The following is a 19,174-nucleotide window of genomic DNA, read 5'->3' on the forward strand; positions in this document are numbered from 1 at the left end:
CATGCAGTTGGCAGTTAAGTAGTAAAATGCAATCTTTGCATTCACTTCAAGAGAGCTGGTATACAAGTACAGAGTTGAGGGTGTAGAAGGCTCTGTTTGGACTGCATTTGTAACAATGAGAGCGGTTTTGGCCCCATATCAAAAGAAGGATGTACTGGTGTTACAGGGGTCCAGAGGATGCTGACAAGAATGATCCTGGGAAGAAGGTTTGTCATATGAGAAGCAATTGAGGACTCTGAGACTGTACTTGATGGAGTTTAGAAGGATGAGGTGGGATCAGATTGAAACTCAGAATGCCGAGAGAGAGAGAGAGAGAGAGAGCGCGATTGGGAGGCAGAGTTACTGAGTGTATTTAAAACAGACATAGATAGGTTCTTGATTAGTAAAGGGATCAAAGATTACAGATAGTAGTCAGGAAAATGGGAATGAGAAACATATCAGCCATGATGGAATGGTGGAGCAGACTCAATAGGCTTAATGGCCCAATTCTGCTCCTATATCTTATGGGTCCTGCTCCTCACTGATAGTCAGCACCGGTTGGAACCCATTTAATGATTCTCAAATCTGGATCTAGTCCAGCCTCTCAAACATCCCATCACCAGTGGGTCACCAACTCACTGGAATTTATTGGTGTGTTGGCCAGTAGCATCGCTGTGTATTAGAAAGAAGATTACACTCAGACAGCTACAGCCTCCGTGTGTGGTCTCAATTTAGCAAGATCTGTAAAATATCTCTTCCAACCTACCTAGTGTTTTCTCCATCTCTTCACACCTCCTCATCTCACTGACAAATTTACGCTGGAAGGTTGTGACATTTGGGTTGAGCTGAGAAACAAATACAAATATGTTTCATTAGCAGAATAAAGGCTGAATGCGGCAGTTCAAAGTTTGATCACTTACAAAATTGCTGCTTCATTAACCTATTCATTATGACTTGGCTTCTTGGACAAGGCTGAATTGAAAGTTAAAGAAGTCAGCGTGAGTATTTATCAAACAGTCAGCAGGCACGTCAATCAGCAGCCATCACAATCCCTCCTTGGATGGTTGAGATGGCAATGCATGGGGGCAGTCACATCCTTGGGTTAAAATGGAAAGATGTTTCAATTTCATTGAAGAAGATGCTGCCAGTTTTAGAACCTGTCAAAAATGCCTCTCTTAATATATGCATATATTCTTAACATATTGGAAACAGGGAATTGGACAGTGGCCAAAGAAAGTAGAGAGAACACAGCTTTGGTCCAAATCAGCTGCAAGCTCAGCTGTGCCTGATGGAGGACTTGAGGCCAAGTCATTGAGTGTATTTAAGACAGATATGTAGGCTATCATTTAGCATGGGGATCAAGGGTTATAGGGAGAAGGCAGGAGAATGGAGTTAAGAAACATATAATCCATGCTGGATTGGAGGAGCAGACTAAATGGGCCAAATGGAGTGAAATTAAACTTGGTCGAACATTAAAAGGATATGGATGAGATAGGGGTGAAGAAACCAACAACACAGTCTAACGGACCAAATGGCCTGGTTCAATACTGGAACATTGTGATTTTATGATCATTTTTAATTGTTTTCCCTTTTATTTGCATCCCAAATCAATATAAGAATGGACGGAATGACAAAATATTGCTATAAATTGTACAGTGTCACTTTGAATTCCTGTAAGTACATTATTTTCTCTATGAAATGAGAAAATGTCTTCAACAAGAAGACTTGATTTCTCCATTGAAGTGTATCTTCATCATCAGTAGGTGTCAATATAACAACAAGATCCAAGCTGTAGGGGACAGAGGTAGGGAATTCACTTGGTAATGGGTATGAAAATTCAAAAGAAAATGATCCAATTCAATGGAATAAATTAGCTGTTGGATCCTGTACCTCAGGATTGTAGATATTTTTAATCAACTTGGTCAGACCAATTATGACACACTTCTACAGCAGGTGGGATTTGGTCCAGGGCCATTTGACCCAAAAGGTAAGGACACTATCACTGCATCACAACAGCCCTAAGCTCTGGGTCAGAAGCAGATCGATCATGTTCAAGACCAACATCTGGTGCTCACAGTCAAGACTCCTGATGCTCAGAATGACAATTGTTAACTCCTTGAGAAACTTAGACAAGGGATCCAAGTGTTCTCATCATACAGCAGGAGAGGTGTGGGTGTAGAGATCAGATCATTGGACTAGCCATCCAGGGGCACATGCAAGTGTGCTGGGCACACAGACTCTAGACTTGGTAATGCTGACCATCAAACTATCAGAGAGTATCTTCAAAACTCCATCTGTTCACTAAAGTCCTTACCCAGTCTGGCCTACACGTGACTCCAGACCTTTAGCAATGTGGCTGATTATTAATTGCCCACTGAAACAGTTGAGCAAGACAGTCATGTTCAGGCGCACCCACAGCGCTGACCCTCCAGCCGTGCAGCGCTCCCACAGCGCTGACCCTCCAGCCGTGCAGCGCTCCCACAGCGCTGACCCTCCAGCCGTGCAGCGCTCCCACAGCGCTGACCCTCCAGCCGTGCAGCGCTCCCACAGTAGTGCAGTAGAATGTCTGTTTTGATCTTGTGCTCAAGGCTCTGGAGTGGGATTTCCATTTTTAAACTACATGAGGCAGTGATGAGAGGATATTGAACAGCGGTGGGTTGTGATTACTGAGGAGGACACAGAATTAACTTACCTGGCTCTGTGACCATCCCAGTGTTCACGACCAGAGACTGATTAGGAAATACTCAATTAAACCAGTACATTCTCAAGTATGGGCACCAAATTAAATATTTTGAATTTCTTGGTGGTCTCATTTCCACAACTTATGAAATGAATACCATACGTAAGGATGAAAGAGGATTTTTAGGGATTTCAGATAGAGACAGACAGACAGACAAAGACAGAGAGCATGCGAGAGCACACACATTAGAGCAAGAGCAAGAGCAAGTGTGAGCGTAATTGTTATAAGGCCACAGGGTCTGGAATAGGCTTAGACCATTCAGTCCATTGAAGCATGTTGCAGACTTCAAAAGCCTTCTCACTGATATTAGACTCCAACTCTAGTTTCCAACCTGCTCTCTAAGGCCCAAAAATCTGTCTCTCTTTAAATAAAGTCAATGATGGTGACTTCACAGTCCTGTGGAGGCAGAGAATTCTAAAGATTCACTCCCTCCATATGAAGTAGTTTCTCTTTGTCTTGGTCCTTGAAGGGTCAATCCCTTACCAGGAGACAGTGTCAGAGAAAACCACCTCCCAGTGTCCCATATTGTTAAAATAGAGAATGCTCTGCTCACTCACAAAGCAACCTCAATGTTTAGACACAAAACAGGAATACACAAAAAGAGAAATGAGCCCTCAATTAGTTAAACTCATATTCAGTTCTTTCCAGCATGATCTTACTCCACCTCATCTCCCAGCAGACAGAAAAAGTTCTACAATTATCCCCTCAAACTGTCAACTCCACTGAAATAAACCTTTACAAGGTTCATCTAAAAACTCTGATTTCCTCCCAGAATCCAAAAATGTGCAGGTTAAGTGAATTGGCCATGCTAAATTGCCCGTAGTGTTAGGTGCAGGGGTAAATGTAGGGGTCTGGGTGGGTGCACCTCGGTGGGTCGGTGTGGACTTTTTGGGACGAAGGGCCTGTTTCCACACTAAGTAATCTAATCGAAGGGAATAGCAACATATTTCCACGTCAGGAAGGCAAGTGGCTTGGAGGGAAACTTGAAGGGGGTGGTGTTCCTATGTATCTGCTGCCCCTTGTCCTTCTAGATGGAAGTGGTCATGGATTTGGAAGGTGCTGTCTGAGGAGTTCTGGTGAATTTCAGCAGGGCATCTTGTAGATGGTGTACAGTGCTGCGACTGTAGTGGTGTAGGGAGTAGATGCTCATGAATGTGGTGCCAGTCAAGCAGGTTACTTTGTCCTGGATGGTATCAAGCTTTGAATGTTGTTGGAGTTACACTCATCCAGGTAAGTAAGGAGTATCCCATCACACTCCAGACTTGTGCATGGGCTTTGGGGAGTTAGGAGGTGACTTACTCACTGCAGTATTCCTCCCTTCTGACCTGCTCTTGTAGACACGGTATTTATATATGGTGTTCAGTTGAGTTTTGTCAATGGTAATCCCCCCCCCAGGATGGTGACAATAGGATTTCAGAGATGGTTATGCCACAGAATGTCAAGGGGCAGTGGAGTTTCCACTTCCCTGGCCCTAACTGCTTCTTGTTCACCCTGGATATACCTCCATTCCCCAACAGGATGGTCTGACAGCTTTCGGCTTCTTCCTCGACCAGAGCCCTCAACAATCCCCATCCACCGCCATTCACCTCCACTTGTTGTCTAGGTAAAAACAATGACTGCAAATGCTGGAAACCAGATTCTGGATTAGTGGTGCTGGAAAAGCACAGCAGTTCAGGCAGCATCCGAGGAGCAGGAAAATAGACGTTTGGGGCAAAAGCCCTTCATCAGGAATACAGGCAGAGTGCCTGAAGGGTGGAGAGATAAATGAGATGAGGGTGGGGGTGAGGAGAAAGTAACAGAGTACAATAGGTGAGTGGGGGTGAGGATGAAGGGTGATAGGTCAGGGAGGAGGGTGGGGGAAGAAAGCAAAGAGTACAATGGGTGAATCAGGGTGGGATGAAGGTGATAGATAAGAGAGGAGGGTGGAGTGGATAGGTGGAAAGGAAGATAGGCAGGTAGGACAAGTCATGGGGTCAGTGCTGAGCTGAGAGAGAGGCGGTGAAGGAGACCTAGGACCTCCACGTCCTCAGCAGTGGGAGGGGAAGTTGAAATGTTGGGCCACAGGGCGGTGTAGTTGATTGGTGCAGATGTCCCAGAGATGTTCCCTAGAGTGCTCTGCTAGGAGGCGTCCAGTCTCCCCAATGTAGAGGAGACCACATCGGGAGCAACGGATACAATAAATGATATTGGTACCTGCGCAGGGCTTTTGCCCAAAACGTCAATTTTACTGCTCCTTGGATGCTGCCTGAACTGCTGTGCTTTTCAGCACCACTAATCCTGAACTTGTTCTCTCATTGAACAATTACTCCTTTAATCCATCATCTCACTTCTGCCAAGTCAAAGACTATGGGCACCTGCATGGGTCCCAACTACGCCTGCCTCTTTATGGGGTGTGTGGAACAATCCTTGTTCCAGTCCTATATGGGCCTCCTCTCTCAACTCGTTTTCTCAGAACATTAACAACTGCTTCAGTGCTGCCTCATGGTCCAGCCAGAACCTTGAAAGATTTGTTCATTTTGCCTCCAATTTCCACTCCTCTATAACTATCACACTGTCCATTCCTGATACCTTCCCTTGAACATTCTGCCTCCATTTTGAGGAATAAACTGGGGAATCCACTGCAATCCACTACAAAGCCACTGACTCCCACTGCTACCTTCATTAGAGATCGTCACACCCCACATCCTGCAAGGAATCCATCCCATTCTTCCAGTACCTTTGCCTACATCACAACTGTTCAGATGGTGCTACCTTCCAAAACAGCGCTGCTGCCATGGCTTGCTTCTTCGATAACCATGGTTTACCACCCCTCACTGTGGTTGACAGGGTCCTCAACAACACCTGACCTATTATTTGTGCTGCTGCCCTTGCCCCTTCTCATCACTCACAACAGCGTGATCGGGTACCCACTGTCCTCACTTTTCATTCTAGCAGCCTCCGCATTCAAAGGATCATTCTCCACAATTTCAGACAATTCCAGCAGAGCGTCACCACCAAACACATCTTCTCCTCACTCCCCCATCTGTGTTTCACAGGAATCATTCCCTCTGGGACACCCTAGTCCATTCCTTGACCACCAACACCACCCCTTCTTTCCTCATCACCTTCCCACGTAACCGCAAAAGGTTCAACACCTGCCCCTTCACTTACTCCCTGCTAACCAGCCTTGGGCCGTAACATTCTTTCCAGGTGAAGCAGAATTTCATCTGTACCTCCTCCAATTTTGTGTATTGTATTCGCTGCACCCGATGTGGCCTACCCTACATTGGGGAAACCAAATGCAGACTGAGTGACTGCTTTACAGAACACCACCAGTCTGAGCGCAAGCAGGACCCTGACCTTCCTGGAGCCGGTCATTTTATCACAGCTTCCTGCCCGCACGCCCATGTCTCTGTCCTCTGCATGCCGCAGTGTTCCACCGAATCACAACACAAACAGGAGGAACATCTTCAGACTAAGCACTTTACAGATTTCTGGACTCATTACTGAATTCACACCTTCATATTGTGAACATTTCTTCCATTTCTTTTAGCTTGTTATCATGTCCTCCCCCATCCCCATCCCAGATGTCTGGCAGGAGACACACCATTGTTCTGCCATTCTCACATTCTGATCACTTAATCTGAACTATCAACATATTTCCTCCACCACTATTCCCATCCACCCGCTCACATACTATAGCATAAATGCTGTCTCCTCCACACTTCACTTCTAATTCTACATTAGAGTGGCTCTGGAAAAGCACAGCAGGTCAGGCAGCATCCAAGGAGCAGGTAAGTCAAAGTTTCGGGCAAAAGCCCTTCATTAGGAATGAGACTTCACTTCTGATGAAGAGTCATCTAGACTTGTTGACTTGTTTTCTCTCCACAGATGCTGTCTGACCTGCTGTGATCGCCAGCATTTGTTGTTTTCAGCATGTGTCCCGAATGGTATTTGCCACTTTTCGGCCCAAAATATTGTCCAAATTTAGAGTAGTGGAGAAGGTGTTTGAGTTCAAGAGTTGGGGATGTGTGTTGCGTCTGTACAGGACATTGGTTAGGCCACTGTTGGAAAATTGCGTGCAATTCTGGTCTCCCTGCTACAGGAAGGGTGTTGTGAAACTTGAAAGGGTTCAGAAAAGATTTACAAGGATGTTGCCAGGGTTGGAGGATTTGAGCTACAGGGAGAGGCTGAACAGGCTGGGACTATTTTCCCTGGACTGTCGGAGGCTGAGGGGTGAGCTTATAGAGGTTTGTAAAATCATGAGGAGCATAGATAGGGTGAATAGACAAGGTCTTTTCCCCATGGTAGGGGAGTACAAAACTATAGGACACAGGTTTAAGGTGAGAGGTGGAAAGATTTAAAAAGGGACCGAAGAGCAACTTTTTCACACAGAGGGTGATAGTGTATGGAATTTTCACCCTCTGTGTGAAAAGGTTGCCCCTTGGCTCCCTTTCTAAATCTTTCCTCCCCTCACCTTAACCCTATGTTACAGGAAGTGGTGGAGGCTGGTACAATTACAACATTTACACAATTACACCAAAGGCATCTAGATAGGAATATGAATAGGAAGGGTTTAGAGGGATATGGATCAAATGCTGGCCAATGGAACTAGATTAATGTAGGATATCTGGTTGACATGGATGGGTTGGATTGAAGAGTCTGGATATTTGGATATGGACTGCTTCAGTGTCTGAGTCATCACGAATGGTACTGAACATTTTTCTGATCTTTTCATGGAGGGAACCTAGGAGAATACTCTGATGAACTCCTGCAGAGATGTCCTAGAGCTGAGATAATTGACCTCCAACAACCAGACCCACAACCATCTTCCCATGTGTCAGGTATGACTCCAAACAATGGAGAGTTTGCCCCGCTACTTATTGATTCCAGTTTTTCTAGGGCTCCTTGATGCCACACTCGGTCGAATTTGCCTTAAGGTCAAAGGCTCTCACTTCACTTCACTTCACTTCTGGAATTCAACTCTTTTTCCATATTGAACAGAGGCTGTAATGAGGTCAGGAGCTGATGACCCGGGGCAGAATCCAAACTGGGCGTCACTGAGCAGATTATTGCTGAGCAGGTGCTGCTTGATAGCACTGTCAATGACAACTTCCATCACATTACTGATGATCGAGAGTAGACTGATGGGACGGTAATTGACTGAATTAGATTTGCCCTGCTTTTTAAGTACAGGACATACCTGGGCAATTTTCCACATGGTCAGGTAGGTGCCAGTGTTGTAACTGTATTAGAACAGCTTGGTTAGGGGAGTGGCAAGCTCTGGAGCATAAATCTTCAATCCTGTTGCCAGAATGTTGTCAGGACCCACAGTTTTTGCAGTATCCAGTGCCTTCAGCAGTTTCTTGATATCATGGTGAGTGAATCAAATTGACTGAAGGCTGGTATCTGTGATGCTGAGGGCCTGGAGGAGACCAAGATGGATCATCCACTTGCCACTTCTAGCTGAAGATTGCTGTAAATATTATCTCAGCATTACTTGTCCTCATCATGAAATGTGCTACAGAGATATGCAATCATTCTTTTTCTGTTATGTATTGTTACAAGACGTGGGACAAAAACAGAAATGACTGGAAAAGCTCAGCAGGTCTGGCAGCATCTGTGGAGAGAAATCAGAGTTAACATTTCAAGTCAAGCAACCCTTCGTCAGAACTGATATGTACTCTGCTTTCTCACCACGGATGCTGCCAGACCTGCTGAGCTTTGCCAGCCATTTCTGTTTTCGTTTCTGATTTACAAAATTTGCAGTTCTTTTGGTTTTCACAAGGTGTGGGTGTTAGAGAGAATGCTGTTATCTACCTCAGGGAAGAGGGTCAGCACCTTTCACTCTCTGCTGTACAGAAGGTCATTTCTCTCGCTCAAAGTAAACATGTGCTGCAAAACAGGCACGATTATGACAAACAATAACAGGCGACAAACACCTGTGTTCTCAAGTTCTGTCCACTCCATTGATCTGTCTGATGCAGTTGCTCCAATATTTACCTCCTGAATCTACTCAACACAAATGATAGTGAATTTGCATGTGCTCAGATCTATATATATTCCTACACATTAAATACTCTCACTCGAACCATGTTTGGAGACTGGATATTTACTCAACCCAGGTAAAAACAGTGACTGCAGATGCTAGAAACTAGATTCTGGATTAGTGGTGCTGGAAAAGCACAGCAGTTCAGGCAGCATCCGAGGAGCCAGAAAATCGACATTTCGGGCAAAAGCCCTTCATCAGGAATACAGGCAGAGTGCCTGAAGGGTGGAGAGATAAGTGAGAGGAGGATGGGCAGAAAGTAGCATAGAGCACAATGGGTGAGTGGGGATGGGGATGAAGGTGATAGGTCAGGGAGGAGGGTGGAGTGGACAGGTGGAAAAGAAAATAGGCAGGTAGGACAAGTATGGGGACAATGCTAAGCTGGAAGTTTGGAACTAGGGTGAGGTGGGGGAAGGGGAAATGAGGAAACTGTTGAAGTCCACATTGATGCCCTGGGGTTGAAGTGTTCAGAGGCGGAAGGTGAGGCATTCTTCCTCCAGGCTTCAAGTGGTGAGGGAGCGGCAGTGAAGGAGGCCCAGGACCTCCATGTCCTCTGCAGAGTGGGAGGGGGAATTGAAATGTTGGGCCACTGGGTGGTGTGGTTGGTTGGTCTGGGTGTCCCAGAGATGTTCCCTAAAGCACTCTGATAGGAGGCGTCCAGTCTCCCCAATGTAGAGGAGACCGCATCGGGAGCAACGGACACAATAAATGATATCAGTGGATGTGCAGGTAAAACTTTGATGGACGTGGAAGGCTCCTTTAGGGCCTTGGATGGATGTGAGGGAGGAGGTGTGGGCACAGGTTTTGTAATTCCTGCGGTGGCAGGGGAAGGTGCCAGGACGGGTTGTAGGGGGGGCGTGGACCTGACCAGGTAGTCACGGAGGGAACAGTCTTTGCAGAAGGCGGAAAAGGGTGGGGAGGGAAATATATCCCTGGTGGGGGGGTCAGTTTGGAGGTTGCGGAAATGTTGGCGGATGATTTGGTTTATGCAAAGGTTGGTAGAGTGGAAGGTGAGCACCAGGGGCGTTCTGTCCTTGTTATGGTTGGAGGGGTGGGGTCTGAGGGCAGAGGTGTGGGATGTGGACGAGATGCACTGGAGGGCATCATTAACCATGTGGGAAGGGAAACCGCGGTCAGTTTTGCTCTGCAGTGTCACAAAATTAGCAGCTTTTCCAGATGGCACTGAGATATCTCCACAATGATCTATAAAACATACGTGGCATTTGGCACATAAATGCTTATTGGATTTGGCTCCAAATCATTTCTCATTAGACTCTGTTCCCACAAAGATTTAATAACTGTGAGGATCAGCTGTGAAACTATAATGGTTCCCTGCATGACTGACTTCAGCCTGGGATCAGCCCGAACAGGCTGAAGAGCTCTCTCTGATGTGCCGTGTTACACTCTAACTCTCTACCTCGTTCATACAGCTTGTTAAATTACAGTGCAAAACTCACCCTGATTGTCTCATTCAAAGATCAATGATGTGGAAAATGGGCATGTGACAGCACAGCAGCAAAGATTCTGTACTTTGACTCAGCAGAAAGCACACACCTGATGAAAGTCCAGCACCACAAAATAACCCAACTTTTTTTTTAAATTAGAACACTTAAAATCTTTCCTATAAAGTTCCATTTTTTCTGAAGGTGGGAGAGGGGCTTACCACCCAGTCACATGAATTGCAGCTGCAATTGGAACAGCAGCAAGATTGACAGTTTGATGTACCGCTGACAGTTCAACTTCACAGAAAATAGAAGAATTAGTTCAAACTGTTTCTTTAAAAAGTCAGTAATCATGGGAAGATGATGGCACAATGGTAATGTCACTGAACTAGGAATCAAGAGGGACAGGTTAATACTGTGGGGACATGGGTTCAAATCCCACCATTAAATTAAATTCATGCAAAATAAATTGAGAGCTAGCCTGAGTATTAGTAACCATGATTCTTATTAAAACGCACTTGATTAGATTAGATTACTTACAGTGTGGAAACAGGCCCTTCAGCCCAACAAGTCCACACCGACCCGCCGAAGCGCAACCCACCCATACCCCTACATTTATCCCTTACCTAACACTACGGGCAATTTAGCATGGCCAATTCACCTGACCCGTACATCTTTGGATTGTGGGAGGAAACCGGAGCACCCGGAGGAAACCCACGCAGACACGGGGAGAACGTGCAAACTCCACACAGTCAGTCGCCTGAGTCGGGAATTGAACCCGGGTCTCAGGCGCTGTGAGGCAGCAGTGCTAACCACTGTGCCACCGTGCTGCTTCTTCAGGAAGAAGGGCTTATGCCCGAAACATCGATTCTCCTGCTCCTTGGATGCTGCCTGACTTGCTGCGCTTTTCCAGCAACACATTTTCAGCTCTGATCTCCAGCATCTGCAGACCTCACTTTCCTCAAATGGATACTCAGCTCAAGGACAATAGAAATGGGCACCAAACATTGTTTTTGCCAGCAATCTTCATCTCATGAAAGAGAAAAGAAAATGCAATAGTTGGTGCGAAGTTTTCTCCCAGACGGTCACAGTGATTGAATAACTACACAATTCAGCCTCTCTCACATTACCCTCAACAACATCACATTCTGAAATTAGAGTTTGCACTTCCACAATGCTGTGTTAATGTCTAGCAACTTAATAAAGGAAAATGAAGTCACTCCTGTGTTCAGAAATTCAAATCTGCACAAAATCCTTAAATATTAATTTTCAAGGAGGAGTGAAACAGAACTGTAGATGCTGAAGACCCAAACAAACAAACACAGAAATTGCCAGAGAAACTCAGCACATCTGACAACATCTGTGAAGAAAACAAAATGGAGTCAACATTGCAGATCACTCGAAACATTAAATCTGTTTTCTCTCCATGGATTCTACCAGACCATAAGACATAGGAGTGGAAGTAAGGCCATTCGGCCCATCGAGTCCACTCCGCCATTCAATCATGGCTGATGGGCATTTCAACTCCACTTACCAGCGTTCTCCCCGTAGCCCTTAATTCCTAGAGACAACAAGAATCTATCAATCTCTGCCTTGAAGACATTTAGCGTCCCAGCCTCCACTGCACTCCGTGGCAATGAATTCCACAGGCCCACCACCCTCTAGCTGAAGAAATGTCTCCGCATTTCTGTTCTGAATTGACCCCCTCTAATTCTAAGGCTGTGTCCACGGGTCCTAGTCTCCTCGCCTAATGGAAACAATTTCCTAGCGTCCACCCTTTCCAAGCCATGTATTATCTTGTACGTCTCTATTAAGTCTCCCCTTAATCTTCTAAACTCCAATGAATACAATCCCAGGATCCTCAGCCATTCCTCATGTTAGACCTGCCATTCCAGGGATCATCCGTGTGAATCTCCGCTGGACACGTTCCAGTGCCAGTACGTCCTTCCTGAGGTGTGGGGACCAAAACTGGACACAGTACTCCAAATGGGGCCTAACCAGAGCTTTATAAAGTCTCAGTAGCGCATCTCTGCTTTTATATTCCAACCCTCTTGAGATAAGTGACAACATTGCATTCGCTTTCTTAATCACGGACTCAACCTGCATGTTTACCTTTAGAGAATCCTCGACTAGCACTCCCAGATCCCTTTGTACTCTGGCTTTACTAATTTTCTCACCATTTAGAAAGTAGTCTATGCTTTTATTCTTTTTGCCAAAGTGCTTGCTCACGTTGAATTCCATCAGCCATTTCCTGGACCACTCTCCCAAACTGTCTAGATCCTTCTGCAGCCTCCCCACTTCCTCAGTACTACCTGCCTGCCCACCTAACTTCGTATCATCGGCAAACTTCGCAAGAATGCCCCCAGTCCCCTCATCAAATCATTAATATATAATGCGAATAGCTGCGGCTCCAACACTGAACCCTGCGGGACACCGCTCGTCACCTGCTGATTTTCCCCAGCAATTTCAGCTTTTGTTTGTTTCAAGTGGGAGTGACTGTCTAAGATTTTAAAAAATGAGAAATATTGAAGTCTAACCAAGATATGGCAAGTTACTTTTGAAGATACAACAACTGTTGTTGTATCATTGTAACAATTCTAAGCACAATTGTAGTTCAAACTACAAAGAACAAAGAAAATGTACAGCCCAGAAACAGGCGCTTCAGCCCTCCAAGCCTGAGGCGATCGAAATCCCCTGTCTAAACGTGCCGCCCAATTCCTAAGCATCTGTATCCCTTTGCTCCCCACCAATTCATGCATCTGTCCAGACGTATCTGCATCTCTAAATCAGATCTTAAATGAATTTACTGCGCCTAACTCTACTGGCAACGTGTTCCAGGCACTTACCACCCTCTGTGTGAAATACTTGCCGCATGTATCTCCCTTAAACCTTTCATCACTCACCTTGAAAGCATGACTTCATTATGGAATCCTTCACCCTGGGAAAAAGTTCACCTCTATCTACCTTGTCTATACCCTTCACGATTTTGTAAACCTCAATCAGGTCCTCCCTCAATATCCTTTTTTTCTAAAGAAAACAATCCTAACCTATAATTTCGATATTTCTTTTGCAAATGTATTTTAATTGTAATACGGACAAACATTAATATGACAGACCTGTCGGTTTAATATCAGACAAAGGGACTGTGCTTAGAAACTATAACCTGGGTGAAAGTTAACAGCCACTCAAACAAGCATAAACTATTAAAGGAGACCCAGCATGAATTCAGGAACATAATATGGGCCTTGGAAGCAGAGATACTGAATTATTTTAAAAGGAAATTGGACAGAAAATAAATTCATAAGATTTCAGGGGGGAAGAGTAGGGAAATGGAACTGACTGGATTTCTCTACAGACAGCCTGCATGGTGTCAATCGATTGAATGGCCTCTTAAAGACTTGGATAGCTCCAGCAATGAGGCATTGAATTCCACAGGCCCACCACTCTCTGGCTGAAGAGATGGCTCCTCATTTCTGTTCTAAATTGATCCCCTCTAATTCTAAGGCTGTGCCCACGGGTCCTAAGCTCCCCGCCTAAAGGAAACAACTTCCCATGGTCCACCCTTTCTAAGCCATGCATTACCTTGTAAGTTTCTACTAGATTTCCCCTCAACCTTCTGAAACTCTATTGAATACAATCCCAGGATCCTCAGCCATTTATCGTATGTTAGGCCTACCATTCCAGGGATCATCCATGTGAATCTCTGCTGGACATGCTCCAGTGCCAGTATGTCCTTCCTGAGGTATGGGGCCCAAAATTAGACACAGTACTGTAAATGGGGTCTAACTGGAGTTTTATAAAGTCTCAGAAGCACATCACTGCTTTTATGTTTCAACTCCGAGATAAATGACAACATTACATTTTGCTTTCTTAACCACGGACTCAACCTGAAAGTTAACCTTTAGAGAATCCTGGACTAGCACTCCCAGATCCCTTTGTACTTCGGCTTTATGAATTTTCTCACTATTTAGAAAATAGTCCATGTCTATATTCTGTCTTCCAAAGAGCAAGACCTCGCGTTCGCTCATGTTGAATTTCATCAGCCATTTCCTGGACTCCTCTCCGAAACTGTCTAAATCATTCTGCAGTCTCAAGGCAAAAATTTATAAATTTTTGATCTCACAAGAAATTAAGGGCTATGGGGAGAGTGCAGCTAAGTGGATTTGAAATGCTCATCAGCCATGATTCAATGGCGGAAAGGACATGATGGGCCAAATGACCTTACTTCCACTCATGTCTTATGGTCTTATTATTTCATTGGAGAAAGGCCTATTCTCCTTGAGAAAAGGCAGCTAAGATGAGGTCTTACAGTTGTGTCTAAAATCATGAAGGGTTTGGTGAGAGAGAAAAATTGTCTGACTTATTCTATGAGCAATTAATCACTCTCAACACTCAATTTTAATACTATAACAGGAAACCATCTGGCTATGAAACTGGCAAAAACCAGACAAACTAAATCTCACAACCTCCCCATAATTACTTCACATTCCCTTCTGTTTGAGCAGCCCTTTTAAAACATAGAATCAAGGAGGAGGCTATTCAGCCCCTCAAACCTGCTCTGCCATTCAATTTGATCTTGGTTCATCATGCAGTTTAGTCCCCTGATTCCACTTTCTCCACATACCCTTTGATCCCTTTAGCCATAAGAACTCCTCCTTGAAAACATTCAATGTTTTGGGTTCGACTGCTTTTTGTGACAGACAGTTCCACAGACTCACCAGTCACTGGGTGAAGACACTACTCTCCTCATCTCAGTCCTAAATGGCCTACCTTGATCCTTAGACTGCTACAGAAACATAGAGAATGAAAACATCAGTGACTTGTCTCCAGTGATTTATTTGAATCGGACATCCTACAATTAAAATACTGAAATTACATTTCAAAGATCTGCAGGTCCCCACCATGTTCAACAGCTGCAATAAATACCCAATATAATCCAAATTGCATCTCAAAGTGAAATATTCTACTCTATAAACAGGGTTTGTTATTGCTGGGTATCTAACATCACAAACATTAAATAGTACACTAATTCCTTACATAATACATAACATCATGCTGAATAGTACCGTATATATTTTTAGGAGTCATTAATGCATTTGTAGTTACATTTGCTAGATTATTAATAGATAATAGGTGCAGGAATAGGCCATTCTGCCCTTCGAGCCAGCACCACCATTCATTATGATCATGGCTGATCATCCTCAATCAGATCTCCTCAACTCTTCTAAGTCGCCTACCCCTTATTTTTAAACTGCGTCGAAGATGTGTTGCTGGAAAAGCGCAGCAGGCCAGGCAGCATCTAAGGAGCAGGAGAATCGACGTTTCGGGCATGAGCCCTTCTTCAGGAATATTCCTGAAGAAGGGCTCATGCCCGAAATGTCGATTCTCCTGCTCCTTGGATGCTGCCTGACCTGCTGCGCTTTTCCAGCAACACCTTTTCAGCTCTGATCTCCAGCACCTGCAGTCCTCACTTTCTCCTTTTAAACTGTGTCCTCTGGTTTAGGACCCACCCATCAGCAGAAACATGCTTCCTGCCTCCAGAGTGTCCAATCCTTTAATAATCTTATATGTCTCAATCAGATCCCCCCCTCAGCCTTCTAAACTCGAGCGTATACAAGCCCAGTCGCTCCAGTCTTTCAGCGTAAGATAGTCCCGCCATTCCGGGAATTGACCTCGTAATAGCTTCTAACGTTTCAACTGTGAAACATGTTAGCAGTTATTAACTAGCATCTACATATAGTAACTTTAACAATTAAATCTTTGAGACAACATATTGTAATGAGGTCTGGATTAAATACCATACTGATACATTAAGTAGTAATGTCAATGATTTAAACTGTTTACTAACTTGCAAGAAAATTACTATTCAGTAAGTGAATTACTAGTAAATCAATTCGCACTTATTACAAACGACTAGTTAGTCAGTAGATTCTCAGTCAGTAAGAAGACTGTTAGGAGAGTGAGAGGAATACTTGTCAATAGATTATTAGTTAGTGGATTACTAGCAAACAGATCACTTTTCATCCATTGATTCACAATCACTGAGCGGATTACTCCTTAGTTGGTGGATTGTCAGCGAGTCGATTACTAGCCAGTGAGTGAATTAGTAACAAATTAGCCAGTCACTAAATTCTCAGTGAGTGGATTTATAACAGAGGTTTACTAACTAATTACAGGTTATCAGTGGCTGGATTATGAGGCAGTGTATTCTGAATCAACTAGACTATCAGCGGAGTGTCAATGAGTGCATCACTAACAGGGGGTTACTAGTTAGTCACTGGGTTACTCAGTAAACAGACTCACGTCTCTGAACTCCACTAAACCGGCCTCCCCGAGCTCACTGACACAATCATAGGCCGAGGCGGCTTGGAGGAACAGCTGGGCCAGGCACATCTCTTCACCGCGGAACATAGAGCCCATCGTCTCGGCACAGAGTCCACCCCGCTCCGGCACAGCTCCACCAGGCCGTACCCGGGACCGGGACCGGGACCGGGACCGGGACCGGGACCGGGACCGGGAAACGGCCGCGATGTCAGGACCTGGGCCGGTGGGTGGGGGGCGGGATTGGATGAAGACGCCCCTCACTCTACTCCAGAACCGGAGGTGGTCGGAGCCCTGCCAGCCACGCCACTTCCGGGCAGCGCGCTGATGTAGACGGAAGGTCCCGCCCACCTGATTGACACGACAGCTTTCCCCTTCCCCCCGCACCAAGATCAACGCCGCGCTGATTGGCAGGCGCTTCGACACGCCCCTTCAGTGGGCAGGGCTAACTAGGAACACTGACCCCGCCTCCCCATCACGCGTCACACTGCCCCGCCCACTTCTGAAGCCCCAACTTCCAACCTGGCGGCTCAGCCCCATCTCCATGACCTGTCACTCTTCCCACCTATCCCCAGTCCACCATCCCCTCTGACCTATCACCTTTACTCCCACCTCCATCCACCTATTGCACTCTCAGCTACCTTCCCCCCATTTATCTCTCCCCCCCTGAGGCACCCAGCCTCTGTTCCTGATGAAGGGCTCCGGCTGGAAACGAGGATTTTCCTGCTCCTCGGATGCTGCCCGAGCTGCTGTGCTTTTCCAGCAATACTCTAATCATGACTCTAAGCTCCAGCGTCTGCAGTCCTCACTTTCACAGTGGTGCGGACATGACCCACACCCGTGACAGGCATGGTAATACTCACTCCCCCTAAGGTCACCCAAAAATATAAGGCACAATGGTGTGAACTTGGTGAGCTAACTGGCCTGTTTCCACACTGGAGGGATTCTATGAGAAACTGGCACTAGCTTTATTTAGAATGCACGATGGGTGCAGTAGGTACTTATATGCTGCAGCCAAAGATGCCCTGAGGCACGGTACATTGTCGTAGCATCTGCTTGATCTTGCCAATGGATGGATGAACACCACACCACAATCTGCAGCCAGAGGTGTTCCATGCTAGTCAGGGATTGTGGGGTGATAGTCTTCCAAGGCGGACTTCAGGATATGCAACAATGCAGAGTGACCAAGCAGAGCCTGATAGCCAAGTTCAACACCCGTAAAAATCGCCACAACTGGGACCTTGGGTGCATGTCACACTAGAGGCGACTACACAGTACTTTTACATACTCTCACATTCACGCTGACCCACTCTCATACATACACACCCCACAACCTCACTCCTGTACTCCATCACACTCACTTTACCAAGCTTGCGCACACACACACACAAACACAAACTATCATACAGGCACACAAACATGAGTCTATAGGTTAATTCGTATTTGCAGAACAGTTGCAGGTGGATTCTATTTGGCTCAAAAACTGCCTGCAGATTGCAGTCATAATCATAGAGATGTACAGCACGGAAACAGACCCTTCGGTCAAACCCGTCCATGCCGACCAGATATCCCAACCCAATCTAGTCCCACCTGACAGCACCCGGCCCATATCCCTCCAAACCCTTCCCATTCATATACCCATCCAAATGCCTCTTAAATGTTGCAATTGTACCAGCCTCCACCACATCCTCTGGCACCTCAGTCCATACACGTACCACCCTCTGCATGAAAGCATTGCCGCTTAGGTCTCTTTTATACTGTATAATGAAGAGTACCTAATGGTTGCAACCAGTGTCTGTCTCCTGAGGCGGTCATTACGGTTTCTTGTTGTGGCACATTGGAACTGGCAATTGATGAGTTAAACATTGTTCTTATGAGAGCATCCTTGAGCACCTTCAGGTGTCTGTTACATTCCTCCTCATCCAAACAGATCTATTTCATGCACTGCAGACAAAGATGCTCTGAAGCATGGTACATTGGTGAGACCAAGTAGATGCTAAGCAAACAGATGAATGGAAACCGCACAACAGTCACCAGACATGTTCCCTCCCAGTCAGGGAACACTTCAGCTGTCAGGGACATTTGGCCTCAGACCTTCGGGCGACCAGCTTCCAAGCACCAGCACAAAGTGGCCGAACAGTGGCTGATGGCTAATTTCTGTACCCATGGGGATGGCCTCAACTGAGACCTTGGGTTCATGTCACACTACAGGTGACCCCACTGCACTAATCACTCTCTCATATACACACTTGCTCACTCACGCAGACTCTCTCTCACACTCTCTCACACACACACACACACACACCCTCTCACAGGCTTATATCCCATCACACTCACACTTTACTAAGCTTTAACACACGCAAACACACTCTCACGTGCACATTCACACTCTGTCTCTCTCCTACATGCGCACACATATAGGTTTATAGGTTGAATTTGTATTTACAGAATTATATTTGCAGATACATTCTATTTTGCTCAAAAATACAGAACCTGCATTTTTTGTAATATTTTATAAATTCCACTTTGGAAATAGAACCAGTCTGACTCAAGATTGGGATACAGACAGACGCTAATCTCATACCTTTAATGCATTTTCTGAGCTGAGATGTCACCTTTTGTTATAAAACCTTAAAATTATCTTGAGAATGTGACTTATTGGTC

At 45.4% G+C, this 19,174-nt stretch overlaps 1 protein-coding gene across 3 annotated transcripts in view; it reads right to left on the minus strand.

The window, feature by feature from the left end:
* Nucleotides 1–16,818, minus strand: part of LOC132826993 (V-type proton ATPase 116 kDa subunit a 2-like) — a 90,080-nt gene extending 73,262 nt beyond the window's left edge. For 2 of the 3 annotated variants that reach the window (XM_060843307.1, XM_060843306.1), the window contains exons 1-2: nucleotides 16,493–16,818; nucleotides 746–824 (exon numbers count right to left, since the gene is read on the minus strand). In XM_060843307.1, the coding sequence (XP_060699290.1) occupies nucleotides 746–824; nucleotides 16,493–16,609 (196 nt within the window). In that variant the 5' untranslated portion in view covers nucleotides 16,610–16,818. Of the gene's footprint in view, nucleotides 1–745; nucleotides 825–7,901; nucleotides 7,932–16,492 lie in introns of those variants that run through there. The other variant, XM_060843308.1, reaches the window with a different exon arrangement.
* Between the last annotated feature and the right edge of the window lie 2,356 nt (nucleotides 16,819–19,174).

Source organism: Hemiscyllium ocellatum, chromosome 24, assembly GCF_020745735.1.
Source record: "Hemiscyllium ocellatum isolate sHemOce1 chromosome 24, sHemOce1.pat.X.cur, whole genome shotgun sequence".
Classification (NCBI taxonomy): domain Eukaryota; kingdom Metazoa; phylum Chordata; class Chondrichthyes; order Orectolobiformes; family Hemiscylliidae; genus Hemiscyllium; species Hemiscyllium ocellatum.